The 25,506-nt window shown below is 32.5% G+C and overlaps 1 protein-coding gene across 5 annotated transcripts in view; it reads left to right on the forward strand.

Annotated features, from left to right (window-relative positions):
- Positions 1-25,506, forward strand: part of PHF14 (PHD finger protein 14) — a 210,921-nt gene that overhangs the window by 79,840 nt on the left and 105,575 nt on the right. For all 5 annotated transcript variants that reach the window (XM_077754230.1, XM_077754226.1, XM_077754227.1 and 2 more), the window contains exons 15-16: positions 11,767-11,817; positions 11,944-12,065. In XM_077754230.1, the coding sequence (XP_077610356.1) occupies positions 11,767-11,817; positions 11,944-12,065 (173 nt within the window). The remainder of the gene's footprint in view (positions 1-11,766; positions 11,818-11,943; positions 12,066-25,506) is intronic.

Consider the following 25,506-nt stretch of genomic DNA (forward strand, 5'->3'; position numbering starts at 1 on the left):
AATCTAGGGAAGGTAATACTTTGTAATAGGGCCTCATGACATGTAACAAAAGTTGTTTTATTTAATTTTTTAATGTTTTATTTATTTCTGAGAGAGAGAGACACCATGAGCAGGGGAGGGTCAGAGAGAGAGGAAGATACCGAATCTGAAACAGGCTCCAGGCTCTGAGCTAGGTGTCAGCACAAGGTCCAATGCAGGGCTCGAACCCACCAACCGTGAGATCATGACCTGAGCCGAGGTCAGAGGTTTAACTGACTGAGCTATCCAGATGCCCCAAAAATGGTTTTATTTTTAAAGACCGTATTTGTTGTTAATCTTTATTTTTTCCTTTTCTGGCAATTACCTTTATTATAATTATTGTTCTTCCTTATGAATGCTTCCAGGAGACACTTATCAACAAATGGGCCACCAAATGTGCATGTTGACTTGCTTCCAAGATTTTATGTTTTTGAAATTGAACTTTTTCTCTATTTTCAAAGTGACATTTGATTGTTTTACTTAGCCAATTTCATACTGACTTTTTAATGATAGTAACATCCCAAAGATTAAATATTGTTTAACAATAATAGAAACATGCTTTCTTACTTTATGAGTACTTTTTAATCCTATTGCTGTTATAAGGCTGAGTAGGCAGGCACTGAAGGAAACAATACACTGATTATCCCACTAATTAATTAAGTTTTAAGGATTCCATTCATTCAATTTATTTTGAAAGGAAGGCATGAATAGAGTTTTAAAAATAACTTCCTGTGTCTTCCATTGTTTTTCAGTTTATTTAGTTTCTTTGAATCTTAAAAGCAACTAGCATCTTTAAATTTTTTGTAAAAAAAATTTTTTTTAACATTTTTTTATTTTTGAGAGACAGAGACAGAATGTGAGAGAGGGAGGTATGATTGAAGTTATGGATCTTGAGATGGGTAGATTAATCCATGTGATTAATTATCCATGGTGATCCAGAGTTATCCATGTGATTCCAGTCTAATCACATATGTACTTAAAGGAGAGGACCTTTCCTGGCTGTAAGTAAGAGGGAGAGGTGGCTACAGACAGTGGGTCAGAAAGATATAGCATTGCTGCCTTGGAAGATGGAATAAGAGGACCATGAGTACAGCCTCTAGGAGGTGGAAGAGGAGAGTAAAGTGATTCTTCTTTTGGGGCCCCCAGAAGCTAATGAAGCCCTGCCAACACCTTAATTGCAACACAGTGACACCCATGTCAAAACTGTAAGATTGTGCATTTGTTTTAAGACACTAAATTTATTTATTTATTATTTTTTTCATGGTTTATTGTCAAGTTGATTTCCATATAACACCCAGTGCTCATCCCAACAAGTGCTCTCCTCCATCATCATCACCCCCCTACCCCTTCCCCCCCCATCTCCATCAGTCCTCAGTTCTAGCATTCAGGAGCCTCTCGTGGTTTGCCTTCCTCCCTCTCCCCCACTAGTTTTCCCCCCTTCTTCTCCCCCACGGTCCTTCATTAAGTTCCTCCTAATCCTCCTATATGTGCAAACATATGGTAGCNAAGACACTAAATTTATGATAATTTATTACTGCAGTCATAGAATCTAATACAGAGTAACTTATACATTTCTTTTGAATTTAAAGCTGACATTAGAAATGATTTATAGTACTATATATTTTTTATTTGAAGCCATGCATGTTGGAAATGAAGGACACATTCATTCATACTTTTGGTGAAATTTCCAGTAGTACGGTTTATTCATAGTTACTTAAATGTTTTATATCACTAAATGATGTAGAGTCAGTAGTCAGTAGTGCTTATTAGTTTTTTCAACATTGATGGATGTTGAAATAATTTTGAAAGGCATTTTTCCTTTATTTAGATGTAAATTAAATATAACATCATTTAAGCAGTAATGGAAAATTGTTTCATTATCCTTTAAAGTTTGCTACAGTTAAAATTGATCAACTTATGGCTGATGATTTTTTTATAACATCTTTATTGAGATAGAATTCATATACCATACAATTCACTCATTTAATGTTGTATAATTTAGTGGTTTTTGGTAAATTCATGGAGTTGTACATCCATTACCAGAATCAATTTTAGAACGTTTTTATTGCTCTGCCCACCCCCATTCCCACCACAGTTCTTATACCCATTACCAGTGACTCTGTTCTCCATCTCCCAACCACAGACCTTGGGCAACCCTAATCTACTTTCTGTCACTGCATAGTTACCTATTTTGGACATTCTGTATAAATGGAATAATATGTGGTGTTTTACGACTGGACTTTTTGCACCTAGTGTAATATTTTAGGATTCATTCATGTTATGGTATGTATGATACTTCATTTCTTTTGATTTTTGTAACATATTCCACTATATAGATATACTAGGTTTTTAAATTAATCCATTCATCTGTCACTTGATGGACATTTGTGGGTTTGTTTTTGTTATTCACTTTTTGGCTATTATAAATCTTACTGCCATGAATATTCACATATAGGCTTTGGTGTGAACATGAATTTTTACTTAGCTTAGTTGTGTTGCTAGGAGTGAAATTGCTAGGTCATAGGATGACTGATTTGAACATTTGAGAAACTGACAGACTTTAAAACTGGCCATACTGTTTTCTATCGTCACCAGCAGTGTATGAGGACCCTATTTAAAAAAAAAATTTTTTTAATGTTTTATTTATTTTTGGGACGCGGAGAGACTTGACGTGGGTTTGAACCCACGAATCGTAAGATCATAACCTGAGTTGAGGTTGGATGTTCAACTGACTTAGCCACGCAGGCACTCCAGGGACCCTAGTTTTTTAACATACTTACCAATGTTTAATATAGTCATCCTAGTGGGCATGAAGTGGTATATCATTATGGTTTTCATTTGCATTCTTTGCTGGCTAATGACACTGATGAGATTTTAAAAAGAAAAAATGATGCAGCACCTTTTCCCTCTCTTTTATCTGTGCTATGTACCAGGGCTAAAATGATGTTTCTAGTTGGACTCTTAAACAAATGAGAAATGACTGAGATTACACATCTGTTGTAAAGCCTTAAATAATCTCTTATTGCCCTCATCCCTAATTTTAGGTCATAGGAGCTAAGAAAGCAAAAAGCAATGTGATACTACAGTGAAATTCCAGAAAGATACTTTGAGGAATAATTGAAAAACTATTTCCACAGCACTTTTATCTTTTGCTGTCCTTATCAAAGTTGTAATTACTTTTTTTATGTTATTTAATAAATGTACAGAGACCCTTTACATCATAGAGATCTGGCAATTTATTTTTAAATTTTAAACTTTTGTTACTTGAATGCTAGGATAAGTTCAGACAGTGAAACTGGTACCAACAACAATTAGAATTATCTTACTATGAACATGCTTACTCGTTCTTTGGAATAGTTGAAGCTGTATGACTATCAGGGATATTTTATGAAGTTTTCCAAGTTGGGTAGAGAAAAAGGATTATATGAAATAATACTTGATATTAATTTTAAGATGTGTGTGAAATAATCATGATTAAATCCTAATTCCTTTTACCTCACTATTTCATGGGTCCTTCTTTACTTTCTAGTCCAATAGCCATTTTATTGTCACAATTATCCAGCAGCCTAGTTACCCACATACCTCTTGCCTTCATTTAAAATTCCAGTATCTTAGTTTGAACCTATATTCAGTCATTTTAGTAATGCTTTTGTTATCATCCTTGATTTTTTTCATCCTTTTGCCAGTCTGAATGATTGTTTCCTTTTCCATTTCTGCCTGAGAGTTGCCAGTTACATTTTTTTTTTTGAGAATTTTTTTGTTGTTGTTAGGCATTTTTTCTATACCCATCTTTTTTTTTTTCTATACCTATCTTTAAGGTGAGTGTAGAGTTTTCTATCACATTAACCGTATTAAAAATGATGTAACTGTATATTTAGGAACAATTTTGACTGTAGTTGAGATTTTGAAAGATCTGAGCAAGATCTGTAGACTCATGGACATGAACTCCCAAGTGGATAGGAGACGTTCTGGTAGTTCTGCTGTAGGTCTATTATCTACTTCTGCAGGGTTTGGTTCACACCTGGTACTTAGCAAGTATTTCACAAATGAGTTCTTTCCATCTTTCAAAATAGCTATGCATCTGAAGCTAGTGTACTTTGGAGGAGTCTTTTTTCTAGCCCTTTATTGTCAGGAAAGGAATTGGTCCCTTTCTCCTTATATATTAATCCTATTTCATTGGTGAAACTATGTAATTACTCAAAGGCTGCCTGGGATACTTTTGTGTAAGTACCTTGTTATTTAGACATTTTTCCTGCATTATTTTTTTATGTGGAAACTTTTCACTTGCTTTTAGGCAAGGTAATTGCTTTTGAAGAAAATATAAATTAGCTTACCTATGTCCCTTTTGAAGTTAGTTTAAAATTGATGTTTTGTACTTTTTGGCATATTTTCTAATAACTTTAATGTAACTTGAAAGCGTTCGGATTTTCTTTTCATTTTCTTCACACTTTATATTATCTAGTGACTTTTCATCTTTTATACAAGTGCCAAAGGACTTATTGGGACCTGTCTTCTCAGTCTTTTACACACATGCATCATTTTCTACTCTCTTTGAAGTTGTCTCATCTTTTTTCCTATCTCATACATTTTATTTTGTTTTATAAATCTCCTTTTTTGGAAAATAAATGCATTAAAAAGTCCAAGTACTTTTTAGCAATTTTGACTAAAAGCATATTGTTTTTCAGGATGCACCTTTTGTTAAAGATCATTATTAAAAAAAAACCTTAAGCACCTAGTTAAACTGTTTTCCACCTAACTTAAAGTATTAAGTCAATAACCTCTTTCAAGTGATATTCTTCATTTGAGAGATAATCAAATATCCTAAAGTTTTCTTTCATTACATTTGTTTTAAAACTAATTTTACACATGCAGAATAGTGGTCTATTTAACAAAGTTAGAACCTGTGTCCTAAGAATTTAAAAAACCTGAATATGTTTTTTTTTTAATGTGTTTATATCTGTGTGTATGTGTATAATTCTTGATGCTAGTTTAAGTGGAAACAGAAACGTGGACTCAGACCTATTGAAATGACTAAGATTGCCATGCATTTTGTCTTCACTTGTCATCTTTATACTTTTTAAATTATCACAGTTCTGGAAATAGGGTTATATACTGAAGCTTTAGATATCAGATATTGAGTCTCTTATTAAAGTGGCCTCTGAAGTACTAAACAGATTGTATAGTTTCTGTTATAGATCCTTAGAAAAATCCCTGGTAGGAATTTTTGTGGTGAACCGGACTGAATGTAAATCCCTTTGGCTTAGTGGAAGGGATCTATTATGAGTATCCTTAGCTCAAACAATCCTGTTCCAAGCCCAAAGACTCCAGCTATGCTTATTCTTTTTGGAAATCTATAATTTTTATTTACTTCCTGGAATGTAGAATAACAGCAAAGAACAATCAGAGCTTCAAGATTTTACTTATTTTGAATATATGTTATTGATGGTAAGGATTTTATAGATCCTTTTTTATTAATTTGTACAATGTATAATTTGTTTTCTACTTTTAGGCTTGTGGTTATTTTAATTTATAGTGTTAAGAAAAATCAGTCATAATTTCATTCTACATACTTTCCTGACCCTGTTAATATAAATTAAACTAGATAAAAATAATCTCCACAGTCAGTTGATAAGAAGGGGAAAAACTCACTTTTGGCGATCACCATTCCATCTGTTATGTGCCAGCAGTGAATAGAAAATGATGGTGCTTGTTGATATGTATAACATTTTTATTTTGAATATCATGTGGATTTTAACATATGATTGTTTCCAATATATCGTTCGTTAATTGGAAAACATTTATTTTTTAGAAATTTTATATTATATAAACTTACTATGAAAAATTTAAAAAAATTTATTTTGAACAATTTTGTACAACTGCCACACAGTTGCTGGCATTTATTCCTCAGCATAAATCTGAATTTTAGCTTGATACAGGTTTTCAAGGTTTAACCTAATCGTCCTAATTAACATTGAATTTGGAATTTTGTTCATGAATAAGCATTTTCTCCTTTTATGAAGAAATTACACAGGGAGGCATTCCTTATGTTTCTTCTAACCACATATAGCTTATTTATTAATTGTTATAAAAAGAGACATACTAAATTTAGAGAAAACAGTACATAAATGAATATGTGAAACCCATCTTAGTGATACAAAAATGTTGAAGCACTGGCTTTTAGTTTTAAATTTAGTTCATTTGTCAAATGAATCATTCTCACTTTGGGAAAATCATCATGCATCTAGCTTCACTGTAAATTAAAATAACCCCAGTGCTATAGAATTAATTAAAATTTGTTACATGTTTTCTAGTCCAAATGTGAGTGAAATTATTGAAACATTTAATTATTTGTTTCAGATGAATAAACTATTGCAATGATGCTTGCTGGGTGAAAAATACTGTATTCCTTTTTAACATAAATACATCATCTGTAATACCATGCCACACTCTCTTTGTGGGTATTTTATCACCTTCTGTTTTCAAGATGTACCATAGGCAGAAAAAGAGCCAGGTGATCTGTGCAAGTCAGATTGTCATTGTTCCCTAGGCAATAATAAAATTCTTATAAAGTAACAACACAGAAAAAAATAGAAATATGTCAAGATTTGGCACAAGGTTCAAACTTTTAATAGTTTAATAATTGCAAAAGAAAGAACAATTTGCAGTTGAACCCTCTATCATTTGGAATTCTCAATAATGTACTGTGTTAAGTTCTAAAGCGTATACTTGTTAAATAAAATTCTTTGTTTTCTACATGCTATTTTCACCCTGCTTTATTATTATTATTATTATTATTTTGCTTCTGTAATAACATCAGCCTCAATGTATATCATGAAACAACCACCCAGTTATGAATACCTCTCTATATCTAAGTTAGAGCAAGCTTTTGGATAATTGACATTTGTTTTATGAGTCAGACATGTTTTTGTTACTCTGTTTTGCATCATTTCTCCTTTTTTAACTCTTCTGATTCTTTCAAGGACACCATGTTTAAGATACCTTGTTTGGGGCCACCTGGGTGGCTCAGTTGGTTAAGCTTCTGACTTTGGCTCAGGTCATGATCTCACAGTTCATGGGTTCAAGCCCCACGTCAGGCTCTGTGCTGCCAGCCCAGAGCCTAGAGCCTGTTTCAGATTCTGTGTCTCCTTCTCTGTCTGCCTCTTCCCCACTCATGCTCTGCCTATCTCTCTCTCACAAAAATAGATAAACATTTAAAAAAATTTAAAAAAAGATAAACCTTGTTTGTTGTGATTGTAGGCAGTTATGAATTGTCAAAATTACAGTGGCTACCACTTCATCAAAACCAGGACAAGAAAACTTTTTCCCTCTCTGTCTGCTCCTATTCCACATGTGCATGCATTCCTTGTCTCCCACAAAATAAATAAGTATTAAAAAAAAAAAAACTAGGGTGGAAAACAGAATTTTCAGTTTTTCCCTGGTTGGAGGCTTGGTATTGTGAAAACTTGTGTGTGGATTAATTTTTTTAAAAAATAATACTGGTGTGATAAATGCCAAAAAAAGACTACTGTAATTTACTTTGGTAAATTGTTAGTCATTGTATGGTATGGAGTACCAAGTTGGGTAGAATATAGTATCACTTTAAGGTATTGAAGTCTCCCCGTCATTGGGAGGAAGTTTCTACTTGTTTCAAAATATAAGAGTTCCTCCTTTAGGGATCACACTGTTATAATTTATTTATATTTATTCAAGTGGAAATAAGAGATTTGCTTTTTTGTAATAATTTTACTCATCTCTACTTTGGATTACACTATTATCCTTGGATTGGCATGCAAGAAAAATCACTAAATTAAGAGTTGAGAGCCCTGAATTTGAAGTTTACCTCTGTCAGTTATCAGTTACTGTGTGATCATCAAGTCACTTCCTTGGACTGCTTTTGCAGAGCTCTAAGAAGCTATAATTTCATATTGTTTATAACACCTCTTTTTCTGGCTGGAAATTGCTATATTGCCTATGTTTCATTACTTAAAATTACCACAGGAATACATCAGTGATTACCACTTGGTAATGAGTATACTTAATTTTAAATGGCTCTTTTATTTATTTTTTTTAATGTTTATTTATTTTTGAGAGACAGAGAGAGACAGAATGTGAAGTGGGGAGGGGCAGTGAGACAGGGAGCCACAGAATCCAAAGCAGGCTCCAGGCACAGAGCCCCACATGGAGCTTGAACTCATGAGCTGTGAGATCATGACCTGAGCCAGAGTCGACCGCCCAACCAGCTGGAGCCACCCAGGTGCCCCTAAAATGACTCTTTTAGATAATTATAAATATATTCATTTTAAAAATAGCACTTTGCAGTGCCTAGGTGACTCAGTTGGTTAAGCATCTGACTTTAGCTCAGGTCATGATCTCACCATTCCTGAGTTTGAGCCTGTCATCTGGCTCCATGCTTTACAGCTCCAAGTCTGGAGCCTGCTTCAGACTGTGTCTCCTCTCTCTATGCCCCTCCCCCACTTACGCACACATGCACACATTCTCTCTCTGTCTCAAAAATAAATATTTTTAAAAAATAGCACTTTAGGCGTGCCTGGGTGGCTCAGTGGGTTAAGCATCTGACTCTTGATTTCCACTCAGGTCATGATCTTATGGTTTGTGGGATCAAGCTTTGCATCAGGCTGTGTGCTGGCAGCGCAGAGCCTACTTGGGGTTCTGTCTCTCCTTTTCTCTGCTGCTCTCTCTCTCAAAACAAATAACTAAACTTAAAAAAAAAGCACTTTTATAAGACATATACATGGTTAAATAAGAAATATATAGAGAAATATAACTGCCATTGTGTGTTGGTATAACTTATTAGCATCACGCCTTATGATACTAATTACAATATGGGTATGAAAAACTTCCAGTTGATGGAATCATGAGAGGTTTAAGGATTTAAAGTATTAATCAAAAATGGTACATTATTGTATATCTTCAGAAGAATTGTAAACATGAACTTAGGGCATCCACATATATATTTCAAAAATTAATCAGTGGTTAGATAATTTAAAAATCTGGTAGTGGTTGACTTCTCTGCAGAAAAGAACCTAACTACTAGTAGCAGTTTACTACTAGATAAAGTAACAAAATGAATTGCTGCTTCATTACCTAAAGGTGGGTTGAATGAAGAGAAATATGGAAATGTGTACAGGCCTTTTGAGAATTCTTAGATGTTTATGAAACTCAAATGAGTAACCTGAGTATTTCCTCTTTGTTATTGTTTATTTGGATCACCTTGTTGAAATGACCTTATTGCATAAATTATGCAAAGTAAAAGAACAGATAACTAGAGAGGGAACAACAATTTATCCTTTTTGTCAGTTTTATCATTTGTATTATTTAGTATAATTATGAGTTTCAATCTACCCACTTATTAAAACAAATTTATTGAGCTTTAATGTAATACATATTGTATTATTTTTAATTGGGTCAAGAAAGATGAATAGAGCATGGCTTTTACCAGTTTTGTGATGAATTGTGCTAGAGGACAGAAATTAAAGCATAAAGGACAGAAATGTCAACAGAAAGGAAAGATGATTATTTAAAAAGCTAGCTTCAAGGTTATAGGTAGAGCCTGGATAAGTGTCAGTATAAAGACTCTTCATACTGAAGTTCTCAAACTTTAATGTGTGTGTAATTTGCTTGCGGATCTTGTTAGAAGGCAGACTCTAATTCAGTATATCAAAATGAGCATGAGCTTCTACATTTCTGGCAGCTCCCAGGGTGTGCCAGTGTTCATGAGCCATGACTGACATTTTGAGGAGCAAGACTCAGTACTGTTTTCGAAGTAAGAAGAGATATATGTAGGGCCTACTCTTATTTATTTTATCTTTAATTTTTTTTATTCAGGCATTATTCAGCCACTGTTTATTTAGTGCTTGCTTAATACCAGACACTTTGCTTGCTATGTGCCTGAGTTACAAAGGTGAATAATTCATTGACTCTGGCCGTAAATTCAGTCTTTAACTTCAAAGATGTTTTTCCTTTTTGTGTTTGTGTGTGGAGAAAACATCTTTATTTTTGTGTGTGTGTATTTTTCTTTTTCTTTTTTTAAAAATTTTATTTAAATCCAAGTTGGCTAACATGTAGTGTAATAATAGTTTCAGGAATAGAAAATAGTGGTTCATATAACACCCAAGTGCTCATCGCAGCAAGTGCTGTCCTTGATATGTAGGGGCTGCATTTAAAGCCTTTTCCTGGATGTAGTCATACTTTTTCTAACTTATTCCATAATTAGACCATACTGATTAGCAATACAAATGCAAATAAATACATAGTTTATAAATTTACCCCTTTTGAGTGACTGATTTAGTCAATGCTTGGTTATCTAGGGGCAGATTAAACAGTATGCAGTTAGCCATGATATTAAATGACAGTGGACTCAGTATTATGGAGAAATGAAATGACAGTAATTTAGGAAACATCAATGTATTTATACTGGACATCATTTCTGTTTAGAATGATTTGTACTTGTTCTAATTTGGGAATATTCCTGGATTTCAACAGTCAGACAAAATAATTTGTGGGAATGGTGCCTCATTTTTCTTTTAGTCTCTCTAAAGAGCTGTGGTCTGCACATGGGGATTAAATCTACAGGAGGCTGTGCTATGTGGATAAAGATTTTTAACATATTGGCTATAAATACCACTGTATTTATATTACTTTTATTTTTTTATTAAAATAGTTTTTAAAGTTTGTTTATTTTTGAGAGAGAGAGAGACAGAGTGAGTAAGGGAGGAGCAGAGAGAGAGATACAGAGTCGGAAGCAGGCTCCAGCCTCTGAGCTGTCAGCACAGAGCCCCATATTGGGCTTGAACTCATGACCCATGAGATCATGACCTGAGCCAAAGTCAGATGCTTAACCAACTCAGCCACCCAGGCGCCCCATATATTACTTTTGAACATGTAGAGGTCACTATCTTTGTAATAGTGAATGTGTTCTGACTCGATTGATGTAAAATTTCAACCAAATAAGTTTCAAATAAGTAATTTGTACCATGTTTTATTTAGTTTTATTTCACCTAGTATTTGGGGACTTCTGAGATCTTTTACTCCCACTTTTAATGACAGTTAAAAATTAATTCTTAAAGGGCGCCTGAGTAGCTCAGTCAGTTAAGCGTCTGACTTCTGCTTAGGTCGTAATCTCATGGTTTGTGAATTTGAGCCCCACATCAGGCTCTGTGCTGACAGCTCAGAGCCTGGAGCTGCTTCCGATTCTGTGTCTCCCTCTCTTTCTCCGCCCCTCCCCTGCTTGTTCTCTCTCTCTCTCAAAAATAAATAAACATTTAAAAAATAATTTTATAAAATTGATTCTTTATATTATACAAACATGTATGAACACACATGGGAATACCAGGAGTAGTAGGAGTTCAGGTGTAGCATTTCAGCTGTAGAAGCATATGTTGTAAGTTACAAAAATTTAAATGCTCTGGATAAATCATAATTTTGTGGCATGTATAGAGTGTGGAAAAAAATCATTCTAACTGATTTTGTAGAACTTACTTTTCCTATCAGAAAGTTTCGTAATTTAAAAATAAAGCACTAATTTAAAAGTAAAGCACTTGTAATGTACATGTAATTTGTTTTTATCTCTTGTACATAAATTGTTAACAAATTGCTAGAGCAATACAGTATTAATTAGATATACTGATTTTCCAAGTCCTTAACTTAAGCAGTAACATTTAACAGAAAGTATTTATGTTTGTTATTAATTAAACATTAGATATTTTTGTGGGATCTTTTTTTTCTTAGAGAACCAGAGGACGAAAGCGAAGCTTCATTCCTGAGGAAGAAAAACATGAGGTTGGAATAAGTTAAGCATTTTTTACACAGTCTAAACTTTGAAAAACTTTCTTGGTTAAATTATTTCTGTTTTCCTCATATCCAGATTTTGTTTTATGTTTTGTTTTGTTTTCCCGTATATGACAGGAAAGAATTCCTAGAGAGAGAAGGCAAAGGCAGTCTGTGTTACAAAAGAAGCCTAAGGCTGAAGATTTGCGAACTGAATGTGCAACTTGCAAGGGAACTGGAGACAATGAAAATCTTGTCAGGTAAATGGGATGTTGAGACGTTGTCTTTAGGGCATTAAGGTTCCATCTTCATCATTTTCTCATCACAGATATAATGGGGGAAAGAATCATAGTATAGGACCTTTCTTAAAATCTTATTTAGTGGAAACCGTAGTTCAGAAACAGATTTTATCCACTTATTAACCTGCCACACATGGTTATTTTCTGGCTTGAGATGTAATTAAGAGTGATAATCTGGATTTTGAACACAAGAAACAATTTTCTCCTGACAACAGCACTTGGCAATGCTCTGTATATAGAGGCCACAAAAACAATTTGATTTAAAGTCTGATGAGATCTTTACTTTATCTCATAAAATAGCAAAATTACTAAGTTGTTACATATTATAAAAGTTGAATTTATTAGTAATAATGATAAGACAGATACTTGTTTATTGACAAGAGCTTCATTAGCACTTCCTTACCATTTATCAAAATGAATGTGTTAAATGCTTCTCTCTTATGAAATAAAGAAAAGTGAAAAGATGGCCTAGGTAGATTTTGTTTTTTGTTTTGTTTTCTTCTTTGTTTCTTTGTTTCGTTTTGGTACTTTTTTTTTCTAATCAGACATAATGTTAATCAGGAATCTCAGCTGATGTTGCACAGTGGTTATTCCTGAGGGTGCAGAGACTGCTAATTTTAACCTTTTGCTTCTTTTGCTGAGATGAAGAAATTTATTTTAAGCCCTAGGTGAGATGGAGGAGTAAGTGGAGTGGGTGAACGAAAAGAAACCTCATTTACAAGAGGTATCATTCTTTCAAAGTACTGTAACAAAGAGTCTTTTAGTATGTTAAGGAAATCATTTCTGATTTCTCTTAAAAATTGTTTTTGATGAAACACTATGAAATTAACTGAGGGCAAGAAATTAAGAGTTTCAAAAAGAATAAGGTGTTAAAAATGTATATCAGTAGTGTTAATATGATTTTAAATCTTTGCTTCCAAAATGATGTCATTTGTCATTAAAAATCAAATTTCTATTTGTTTCATTCCTCAAATAACGGCATGCAGTTTTAAATTTTATGATTTTTTTTACTATCATTAAAGAAGATAAGGAGAAAATAAAAATTTAGGTGAAGAAATACAAAGTGCTTCAACAAAGTTAAGAAGGTCTATCATATTTGGTCAGTAATTTTGAAGTAGTACACATAAGATGTCATGAGCACTCTCCTGAAGATGAAACTCATTTAAATTTAGTGTAGAGTAGCGTCAGAAGATACACATGAATAATTCTGACCACAGTATAATTTTTTGATTTATGTAGAAAAAGAAATCCTAAGCTGATCCCAACATGATGGAGTGCATAAAACCATAAAAATAAATAAAAGGAAAAAACCCATAAAACAGTCTTATATAATGAAAAAAAGTTCAATCTACAGGAAATCCCATGGAGGTAGAGGATTGCATTGTGGGGCATAACCAATTTGAAACAATAGTTAAAAACATAGAGAGCTGGTTATTCTATTTTTAATTATTTGAACCTATGTTAATATCAACCCTCCTATTTTTTTCAAGATTGTTGAATCATGACATTTTTGCTGTAGGACCTATGCATTTTTACAGGTTTCTATTTATTTTATTTGCTTGGTGAGGTATTTGAAAGAATCTAGAACATAAGTTCAATTTTTATTTTAAAAACCACTTCATAATAAGAGCAAGTACAACACATCCTATTATAGTTGTCGTAAAAAAAGTAGGCACCATCTTCCTTCAATTATTGCTGAGATTTTTAAAATAGTATTACCCTTTCCTATCATTTATTTAATTAGTTTCTCCTATAAAATTTCCATTCCTAATTGCATTATTATAACATGACAGAGTCTGGGATTTGGTGGAAAGTCTTCTGGAAGGTAAAGATATTTTTGTTACTCTAGAAATGATGAATATACAAAGCTTTCTTCCTTGATTTTGCCTTGTTAAGAAGATAACATCACAGATTTTCTGCAGAGGTTTTAAAGAGGTAATGAAGAGGGAATTAAATGTTTCATAAATATTATATATTAATGTTTTTGAGGACAAAATAAGCTGGATGTAAAGCAGTGCTATAAACTGTTTTATGGTTATAATGTGATTCTTCTGTGAAAAAGAAATACATATTCAATTTAAGCACTTTTGCTCTTGAGTTAAAGAAGAATTTTATTTGATGTAGAATTTCATGTGTTTAAGAAGATAATCATAAAAACTATTATCTGCCATTTCCCCTAACATCTCTTTTATTTTTGTAATTGGCACCATTATTGTTTGCAAATCATTCCCACAAAGGTTCACACTTTTATGATTAAGTTGCATCTTAAATATTATATATACATGCTATTTTTTAACTTTAATTTTAAGACATTTTAAATGAGACTTTATTTTTCCTGAAGATATATTTCAGTGCTTAGTCAGAGATGCATTATACTTACTATGTTTATTAGGCTCTCTTATAAAATTAAACTTCTTGGGTGGTAATTTAATTAATAGTCTTTTGCTGAATATATTTTCTCAAGTTCCTTTGAACTAACGTACATGACTCACTAGAACCTGCTGTTTAGCAGCTTTGATTTTGAAACCACACTTCTCTATGTAATTCAGGCTATATAAAAAATTCTTTCTTAATTATTTTCTTGGCTTTTTCAGTTATTTGTATATGTGTATATGTGAATTTACATGTGGAATTTTTTAGTATCAATGGAAATTGAGTTCAGTTAATCAGTTAACTATAATATTAGGTTCCAACTGTAATTTTCAGTTTGCCTCTAAGTTTTTGTCAGGTCTTTGACAAGTAATTTACCATTTCTGTGTCTCAGTTTTTCCCTCCGTTGTACATGATCAGAATTATAGTCTGTTCCATTAGGGACTTATATGAATAACTACTGAGTGATAATATTTTTCCATATAAAATAGTAAGATAGTGGTATTACTTAGTAATACAAAGGATACATATATGTGGGTTCCGATAGAAGGATTCCAGTTGGTAAATATGTTGTAGGCTTATTTTTTGCTTTTCAGAAAATGTGCATGTCCTGTTTTTGTATATAATTATTTCTAGAATATGGGGGACAATTTATTGAAACATGTTCTCTAAACTGATTAGACTGAACTATTTCCACTAAACATGGGAAATCTGAAAATGAGCAAAGTCTTAAAGAGAAGGATGGTTTATAGTATCTTATAAATTTTTTTTAAATACTGCTTTCTTTTTGCCATTTGCTTTTAACATTTAATTAAAAATAATGTGGGAAGTTTCCAATTAAAAATGTATTTTTTAATGCTACTTAAGGCTAAAGACCAAACTGAAATTCTGTTTTGAAACTGTGAAGTCTTTTTAGGTATTCTCTTTGTAATGGATGTTCTTTGTTCAAGGTAGTTATGGCCCACATAGTAATCTAGCATTTATTTTTGTTTCCACATTTCTGGCACATTTAATGCTTAGTAAATGCTTGGTAAATGAATAAGTAAAGACTGATTATTCTTGGCTGAATTAATTTAAAAAATTTATACTGTTACAATTTATCCCTAGAACAAATTGGTCATTAAATAGAAGTATTTGATGAAGATATTTAAAAGGCTTAATAAAGGAGAATTGCTTTTATGTCACTAAAGAATAGGGGATGTATTTTTTCTGTGTATTAGGTAAGGAAATAGGAACTACAGCTTTGAGATTAGTTAGTTGATGCATCAGTGTAATAACAGAAATGAAGTGATCCCTCTCCTTGATGATATTTGATTTGCAAAAGATAGATTTTTAGATGTAGGTGGGCCTTTCTTCTAAGTCTTTATTTAACTATCAAATTAGGAATAAGACCAAACTTTTAGATCTCAAATTTTACTTTCACTGTGCAAACTCAATGTGACACATTTTATTACTTAATGGGAGAAAGGAGAGAGAAAAAAGGTTTCTAAAACTAAGAACCCTAGAATCCATTGGTTGTGTTAAATAGCATCTTTAATTTTATTTTGTATTGTTGCCGTTACTTAGATGCACTGAGTGTAGGAAATGATCTGTGAAGCTATTTCACTTTTACAGCCAAGTCCACACTATTAAACATTCACTATAGTCTCCTTATTTGAGTATATGTCAAATTATATAGATATTGAACCGTTTTGGTTACAATATTAGAATGTCTGTTTGGTCTCTTAACAATACTATTAGCACTTTTTTAGTTCACATTTTAAACATCTGGATTCTGAGTGCTTCCCCTGAAACTAAATTTGATTGTATCATAAGCTGTAGGAACACCAGCAAGAATTCATATTTATCAGATTTGTATTTCAAATATTAGTCTTTGATTACTTTGATTTTTAAAAATTGCCTAACATGGATGGAAGCTTATTCGATTGCCTGTGTCATAGTTGAAGGGGTGGTTTCTTGCAGAGATTTTATTAGACAAGAGAGTAAAGCTTAATTATAACTTCAGTTACTGTATTGATAGGACATCAGTTTGCTAAAAATGGATTATTTTAAATTACTTAAAAAATGAAATCTAGTTTTTAAGAACAGTTAAGATTTCAATTAATAGATTTCTTAAAACAAACAAAATGTATAATTTTATTTTGATTACATACTTGTTAGTTTATTGTTTCTTATACAGTTAGTTTATCACGTAATCATTCTTAATGATAAAATTTGCATGCTCATGTAGGAATTTCATGATTGTAAGTGATGGTGTAAATATATATTACTTGGATACTTACAAATTAAAACTTGGAAACCATACAAGTTTTAAAATAATTTGTGTCTTCTAATAAATTTCATATGTATTAAAAACAGACATTCCTGTACAAAGACATTTCTATACAAAGTTCTGTTTTTATTCTTTGCCTCTACCAGTATTACAAGGATAAGTTTTAGGTTTTTGTTTTATTTTGTTTTATCTTGTATTCCTGAGTCAGTGGTTAGTACGATGCAATTATTGGATTCTAAAGGACTATTTCTAAAACTTGGACTTTAAAAATTTCTTTCAGTTATGTGTGGTAAAATGTTTCTTCTCATATCACCCTGACCGCATTTGTGTTATACCACTTTCTTCAAGTTTGGCTGTTACTCTCTCTGGTATATGTTTAACTTGGCTTTTCACTCTTGAAAGTATAACTATCTTGAAGGCATAGTCTGTTTCACTTACCCTCGTAAACCTTTATGTTCTTACTCCAAGTTACTGAACACAAACCCCCATCCTCACCAACCATGATGCTTAGTGGCTGACACACTTCATAGGAAGTTGCGTTATGGAATCATTGCCAGGATATTAAATCTGACTAATTTTTATGTTAGATTTACTATAAAAGACAAAGATAGAGCAGCATACAAAGATTTCTCAGAAGACATATGGACTTCCTGTAACTCTTGGCCTGAAGAAATATGCTGCCTAACTCCTTTAACAGGGTTCACTCAAAACGGAAGAAAAGTCTGGCATTCTAAATCCAAACTGATGAAGCTTTAGGAATTAAATGTAAACAAGGAATATAATTATGACACCTTGGAACCTTTATTTTCTTAGATATTTAACTGTTCTTTTTTACTTTTATATATAATTTTAATAACAATTATAGAAACAGTTGCTTTTGAAGGAAATTCTGATATATTAGAAAATAATATCTAATACTGGAGCAAAATTAAAATTCAGTAAAGTTAGGAACACTTATTTCTATCATTCTGGAGTGTTTAACATAATTATGTCTATTTTGAGAAAATATTAATAAATCTCCATTTTGTTTAGTAAACAGTTGATTTTAACCTTTTGATATCTTTTAAAAAGGTATTACTTCATGAGGTCATCTTTAGTAATAAAAGTTTAATTTATTCTTGAAAACTTGGTGCTTTAAATGTGTTAACTTTTAAAAAGCTATTTAATTGGATAAACTTAATACTACACATAACACTATAATAATGCAAATATTTAATATATGAATAATGCTAGAATCTATAAAGAAATCAGCCTGATTATTGTTTAACAAAGATGTTTTTCTTGGGGCGCCTGGGTGACTCGGTTAAGCGTCCGACTTCGGCTCAGGTCATGATATTGCGGTTTGTGGGTTCCAGCCCCGCGTCCCTGGAGCCTGTTTCAGATTCTGTCTCCCTCTCTCTGTGACCCTCCCCAGCTCATGCTCTGTCTCTCTGTCTCAAAAATAAATGTTAAAAAAAAATTAAAAAGAAAACAACAAAGATGCTTTTCTTTATTATCAAAGATAAGTAGTAAAAAGGGAGCATATATATTTCAGCTATTTAAAGTTTTAAATGTATTATCCTTTACAATATATTTTAAATGTAGATATTTTGGTGTAATACAATTTTAGTAATTTGAATGTAGACAACAGAAAATTAAAAGTAAAAAAGTGGCTATACCTAAATAGAGATTTAGTCATATGTGTTTTGTTTCAGTGTTTTAAAATCTAGAACATGTCAACTACATAGACAAACAACAATTAAGTGTCCCTAAAACTGTGAATTCTGAAGTAACAATGAAATGGTGAAACAAGCTTAAATAGTTTCATGGAAATATTGTGTCTATTTATTAAAATGTATTTCAAAGTGTCATGTCCAATAGTTCTCTGTTTGCTGGAGTTTAGAATATACAGGAAGTAGTTTCATAATTGCTAACCCAAACAACTACAAAAAGTTAATCGACTAAATTCGTGTGTGTGTGTGTGTGTGTGTGGTCTGTTACATACAATGGAATGCATAAATGTTAAGTGAATAAATTGATGACTTTTAACTAAAGCATGTACTCCTCTAACCCCTCATTTCTAATACCATCTGAAACATTTTCATCACTTCCAAAAAGTTGTGCTCTTTTCCAGTCAGCCATTCTTCTCAAAGGTGCCTATGTTTACATTTTTTTTCAACCTTACGCTAGTTTCTCTTGTTGTAGAATTTCATATCAACGATGTGTTTAGTTTTTATTTGATATCAGCTGTTTTAATGGGTATGTGAGGGAATCCCACTGTGTTTTTAATCTGTATTATTCTGAGATATGTATGGATGTATTAGGATGTGGATAGGCAAGTCAGTTAATCAATGTGGATCTCTGATTTCTTATTTTAGGAGATTATCTTAGGGTGTATCATCTCTGAGGTCTAACACACTAGCTCCGATAATCAAAAATTATATGATAGTCCAAGTTCCCATGTGCATACTGCTTATTTACTTACATTCCTCACAAGCCCTCGTGGAAACACATTCTGTCAGTAACATCTCTCTCTAGGCTACTCTGTATATAGAATGTAATTATGTTTTCTTAAGTCTCAAAAAATTTTTCTTAGAATGGAGGCAGTTTTCTTGTTTTGGCATTTCTCATTTAACTAAATAGGAGGGGAAAAGAAGTTAATTCACAACTCCTTCTTTCATTGATAAATAGCAAATACTTTTCTTATTAAAAAATAAATATACTGAGATCCAGTGTTAATCCTGCAAAATCAGCTATTATAAGTATAGAGCATAATAATGATTTTTAATAAATTTGTTCAGTGATTTGCCATCTCTACAATCCAGTTTTACAATATTTCCATCATCTCAGAAACTTCTATGCTTGTTTACTGTCAAACCTGGTTTCTACTGTCAGCCTTAGGCAACCTTTGCAAATGTTCTCTTACCACTTTCTCATAGCCTATTCCTTTTGTCCTGCTCTTTTCATCTTAGTATTACCATTATACACATTTCTTGTTATAGATTTTTAAAAAAAATGTTTTTCTAATGGCAACAAAGATTCTTTTTCTGATCCAAGTTTAGTCAGGCTCCTGGACTTTCTCATAGGCTCATCTGAGTACTTTTTTGTAAAACCAGGGTTAGCAAGAACCCTGCTAAATCGCCTTTTTTTTTTTTTAAATCTTTAACATTAGTTGTTTCTCTCATACAAATAATTTTTAGCTCTCAGTTAATCTCACCTTTTTGCTCAGTTTCAGGTATTGTCCTGAGTTTCTGGCCTCTAAGATATCTTAATGCCGTTACTGTTTTAATCCTGTTGCTTTTTTTAAAAAAATAATTTATTTTTTTATTGAAGTATAATTAGCATATAGTGTTATTAGTTTCAGATGTGTAATATAATGATTTAACAATTCTATAAATTACTCAGTTCTCATCACAGTAAGTATACTGTTAATTCTCTTTATCTGTTTCACTTATCCCCCTCCCACCTCCCCTCTGGCAACCACCAGTTTGTTCTCTATATTTGAGTCTCCTTTTTTGTTTTCTCTCTTTCCTTTGATCATTTGTTTTGCTTCTTACATTCCATGTATGAATGAAATTGTATCATATTTGTCTTTCTCTGACTGACTTATTTCACTTAGCACAGAACTCTCTGGCTCCATCCAGTTTGTTGACCATGTCAAGATCTCATTCTTTTTAATGGCTGAGTAATAATCCAGTGTATGTACACACACATACACACCATCTCTTTTTTATCCATTCATCTGTCGATAGACACTTGGTTACTGGCTTGCTTCCACATCTTGGCTATTGCAAATAATGCTGCAGTAAACATAAGGGAGCATATATCTTTTTGAATCAGTGGTTTTGTTTTCTTTGGATAAATATTCAGTAGTGGAATTACTGGATAATATGGTAATATTGTTTTTAATTTTTTGAGGAACCTCAATACTGTTTTCCAAAGTGGCTGTACCAGTTTGCATTCCCACCACAGGGCAAGAGGATTCCTTTTCCTCTACATTCTTGCCAACACTTGTTGTCTCCTTTGTTTTTTGATTTTAGCCATTCTGACAGGTTTGAGATGATACCTCACTGTAGTTTTGATTAGCATTTCCCTGATGATAAGTTATGTTGAACATCTTTTCATGTGTCTGTCAGTTATCGGGATATATTCTTTGGAGAAATGTCTGTCCATGTCTTATGCCCATTTTTTATTGGATTTTTTTGGCATGTTAAGTTTTATAAGTTCTTCATATTTTTTAGATATTAACCCCTTCTCAGATTTTTTTTATTATTTGCAAATATCTTCTATCCATAGGTTGCCTTATGCTTTTATTGATAGTTTCATTCACTGTACAAAAACTTGCGTTTTGTGTGTGTTTGTGTGTGTGTGTGTGTAGTCCCAGGTAGTTTAATTTTGCTTTGTATCTCTGGCCTGAGGAGACATACCTAGAAAAATATTGCTAAGGCTGACATAAAAGAAATTACTCCATTGTGTTTTCCTCTAGGAGTTTTATAGTTTTAGGTCTCATATTTAGGTCTTTAATTTGTATTGTTTATTTTTGTGCATGGTGTGAGAAAATGGTCTCCTTTTTGTTTTGTGTTATTTTGCATGTAGCTGTCTAGTATTTCCCAGCACCATTTGTTGAAAAAGCTATGTTTCCTCTATTGTATATTCTCACTTCTTTTTGTTGTAGTTTAATTAACCAGTTATGCTTGGGTTTATATCTGCTTTTTCTATTCTGTTCCATTGATCTATGTGTCTGTTTCTGTGCCAGTACTATATTGTTATGATTACTACAGCTTTGTCATATGATTTATAATCTGGAAGTATGATACTCCAAGCTTTGTTTTTCTTTCTCAGAATTACTTAGCTCTTCAGGGTTTTTTGTGGTTCCATACAAATTTAAGGATTGTTGCAGTTCTGTGACAAATGTTGTCACTATCAAAATAGTGATTGCATTAAGTCTGTAGATTTTTTGGGTAGATTGCTTTATGAATATTTAAACAATGTTGGTTCTTCCATTTGATGGGCATGGAATATCTTTTCATTTGTATCATCTTTAGTTTCTTTTATTGATGTTTTATACATCTCCTTGGTTAAGTTTGTTCCTAGGTATTGTATTATTCTATTATTTTATGTCCTAGGTATTCTTAGTATTTATAATTCCTAGATGCAGTGGTAAATGGGATTATTTTCTTAATTTAGCTACTTCATTATTAATGTAATGATTTCTGTTTATTAATTTTGTATCTTATGAGTTTACTGAAATCATTTGTCAGTTCTAGTAGTTTTTTGGTTGAGTCTTTCTGCAGATAGTGAAAGTTTTACTTCTTCCTTACCAATTTGGATGCTTTTTATTTCTTCTCATTTTGTTTGATTACTCTGACTAGGACTTCCAGTACTATGCTGAAAAAGTGGCAAGAGAAGATATTCTTGTTCTGTTCCTGATCTTAGAGGAAAAGCTCTCAGGTTTTCACCACTGAGTATGTTGTTAGCTGTGGGTTTTCCATATTATGGCTTTTATTATACTGAGATAGGTTTTCTCTAAATCTACTTTGTTGAGAGTTTTTGTCGCGGGTATGTGTTGTACTTTGCCGAATGCCTTTTCTGTATCTATTGAGATGTTTGTGTTTTTTATCCTTTTTTCTTGTTAATGTTGTGTATCACATTGATTTGAAAATATCAAACCACCTTTTTATCCCGGAGATAAATCCCACTTTATCCTGATGACTGGTTTTTTAAAATGTATTTTTGAATTCTGTTTGCTGATATTTAGTTGATGATTTTTATATCATCACAGATACTGCCCTGTAGTTTTTTTGTTTTGTTGTCTTTTTCTGGTTTTGGTATCAGGATAATACTGGGCTCAAAGAATGAATTTGGAAGTTTTTCTTCCTCTTCTGCATTTTTATAATAGTTTGAGAAGAATAAGTATTACCTCTTCTTTAAATGTATGGTAGAATTCACCTGTGAAGGCATCTGGTCCTTGACTTTAGCTTTTGGAAGTTTTTTTTTATTACTGATTTAATTTCATTGCTAGTAATTGCTCTGTTCAAATTTTTTATTTATTCCTCATTCAATTTTGGAAAGTTATGTTTCTAGGAATTTATCCATTTCTTCTAGGTAATTGAATTTGTTGGCATATAATTTTTCATAATATTCTCTTATAATTCCCTTATTTCTGTGATGTTGGTTGATCTTTTCAAAGAACCAGCTTCTGATTTCATTGATCTGTTATGTTGTTCTTTTAGTCTCTATTTCATTTACTTCTGCTTTAATCTTTATTATTTCCTTCCTTCTATTGGCTTTGGGCTTTGTTTGTTCTTTTTCTAGCTCCTATAGGTATAAGAGATTGTTTAACCTGCTAAGTCACTTCAACTAGAATCCCTTACCCTTGATACCTGATCATCCTAGATATCTAATCAGGTTCCTCATCTTCCACATTCCCCCAGGTAATGTCTAATCACCTGGGCTATCTTCAGCAAAAATCTTTGGTTGGTTGGTTTAGCCAGAATCTCTCCTATGTTTGATGTTTCCCTTAATAATTTTTCACCCACTAACCTCCACCCATTTCCTTGGCTGTAAATTCCCAATTGCCCATGCTGTATTCAGAGTTGAGCTGCTTCTTTCTCTCCTACTGTAAAATCCCATTGCAGTGGTCCTAATACCTATTGTGATGGTCCTAAGTGTGATTGAATATTTTTTTTAAACAAAGGAACCTCTAATTAAAGATATACTAAAGTGGGTCTTTTTTAAAAAAAAGCTTAAAAGAAAATATTGAGTTGAAGAAGGAATAAAATGAGGTGTTTTTACATTTCAAGTTTATTTATTTTGAGCAAGAGAGAGAGATAGCGGGGACAGGGCAGAGAGAGATTGGGAGACAGAGAATTCCAAGCAGACTCCACACTGTCACCACAGAGCCCGATGCAGGGCTTGAACTCCTGAGCTACGAGATCATGATCTGAGCTGAAGTTGAACACTTAAATAGACTGAGCCACCCAGGTGCCCCTTGATATTTTTTAACATTGGATATTTTTTAAAGAAGCCTGCTAGATTTATGTAAAAAGCCTAAATTTTATTAAAATTTATTATCTTTTACATTTTGGGGGTTAGTATTATATAACAAATGATTAGTTTGAGGATTTATAGCTACTCAGCTCAGTTGCAAACCTGTTTCTGTTATTGTTAGCTCTACTTTTATCTCCCCTGTGCCTTAGTTTCCTTATCTGTAAAGTAACAATAATCAGTAGTACCTATCCCTTAGGTTGTTGGAGGATTAAATGAGATAAATCCAAGTACAGAGGTTGGGTCAATGGTTAGGGAATTGTAAATGTTCTGTATATGCAAACAACAACCATAATAAAACACTTATGTACCAGGTACCATACATATTTAATCATCTAATGCTCATACTATGAGCTAAGGAGTATTATTATCTCCATTGAATTGATGAGGAAACTAAGGCATAGAGGACTTAAGTAAATTCCCAAAAGCTGCATAGATTAAAAGGTAGTAGAGCTGATATTCACATTCAGGCAGTCTGGCTCTAGAGCCTTTGCTATTAACCCTATATAGTCTCAGCATAATTTACATTTCAGCTCCCTGGTTGGATAAAACTTGCCTTTGGTAAATGTATTTGTTGCAGGCTAAATGATGACAGCCATTTCATGATGACCTGATAATTGTGTTTATTTTATAGTTTTCATGATAGTCTTTGAGATTTTAGTGCTGTAATCTTTAATCTTCTAACCATGCTATTTGAGTTCTTTGATACTAAGATTTCTTGAAACGTACTACTTTCTCCTTTTTAATTTTAGATGTTATTGAACTGTTCTTTATTTACATTTTATATCGAATGCAGATCATAGCACTAATAACGGATCTGACCTTTGAAAATATTTGTCTCTGTGATGTTTGTTTTTAACGAAATATACTTTACCCTTTTAGGGGGTAAGATTACATTCTTTTCAGATAATTTTAAGAAATATTCAGGGCGCCTGAGTGGCTCAGTCGGTTGGGCGTCCTACTTCGGCTCAGATCATGATCTCATTGCTCGTAGGTTTGAGCCCCACATTGAGCTCTGTGCTGACAACTCAGCCTGGAGCCTGCTTTGGATTCTGTGTCTCCCTGTCTCTCTGCCCCTCCCCCACTTGTTGTGCCTCTCTCTCTCACAAAAATGAATAAATGTTATAAAAAAATAAAATATTCATGTACCTTTTAGTTATTAACATAACATGTTCACATATTTATTGTATATGTACATATAAAATATATTAAAATACATTTAATTCACACAATATAGTACCTTTAATGCCATATATATTACTTGCAGTTGCTGTTAGTTAAAATCTGTGATGCCATCTATATTTTTACTTTTTGATTATTGGTAATTTTGTGGTCATCTACTTAATGCTTTTGAAGTCCCTTTGTCTTGTCTTAAAGAACAATACACATCAGTGCTGTAATTGTAGATTAAAGAAATTTCTGCATATACCAGCACAATGATGTGAACTTTTGGAGAGGTGTGGGTGAGTGAATTAACCATCAGTTGTGCAAAAAAAAAAAGAAAGAAAGAAAAAAATTACAAGCATAGTATATTTACATCTTGTGAATTGTATTTGTAGAATAGATACATGTCACTTATAGTAGGCCCCTTGATTGTGATCCAAGGGTATTGGGAGAGGAGGGATCATGTAATTAGTGGAACAATACAAGATAATAGACAAAGATTGTGGTCCTTTGAAATTTAGTTAGCTTAGCAAATAAGACATCATTTTAGAATCTTCATAAAATAAGTTT

This window comes from Crocuta crocuta, unplaced genomic scaffold, assembly GCF_008692635.1.
Source record: "Crocuta crocuta isolate KB4526 unplaced genomic scaffold, BGI_CrCroc_1.0 scaffold292, whole genome shotgun sequence".
Lineage (NCBI taxonomy): Eukaryota > Metazoa > Chordata > Mammalia > Carnivora > Hyaenidae > Crocuta > Crocuta crocuta.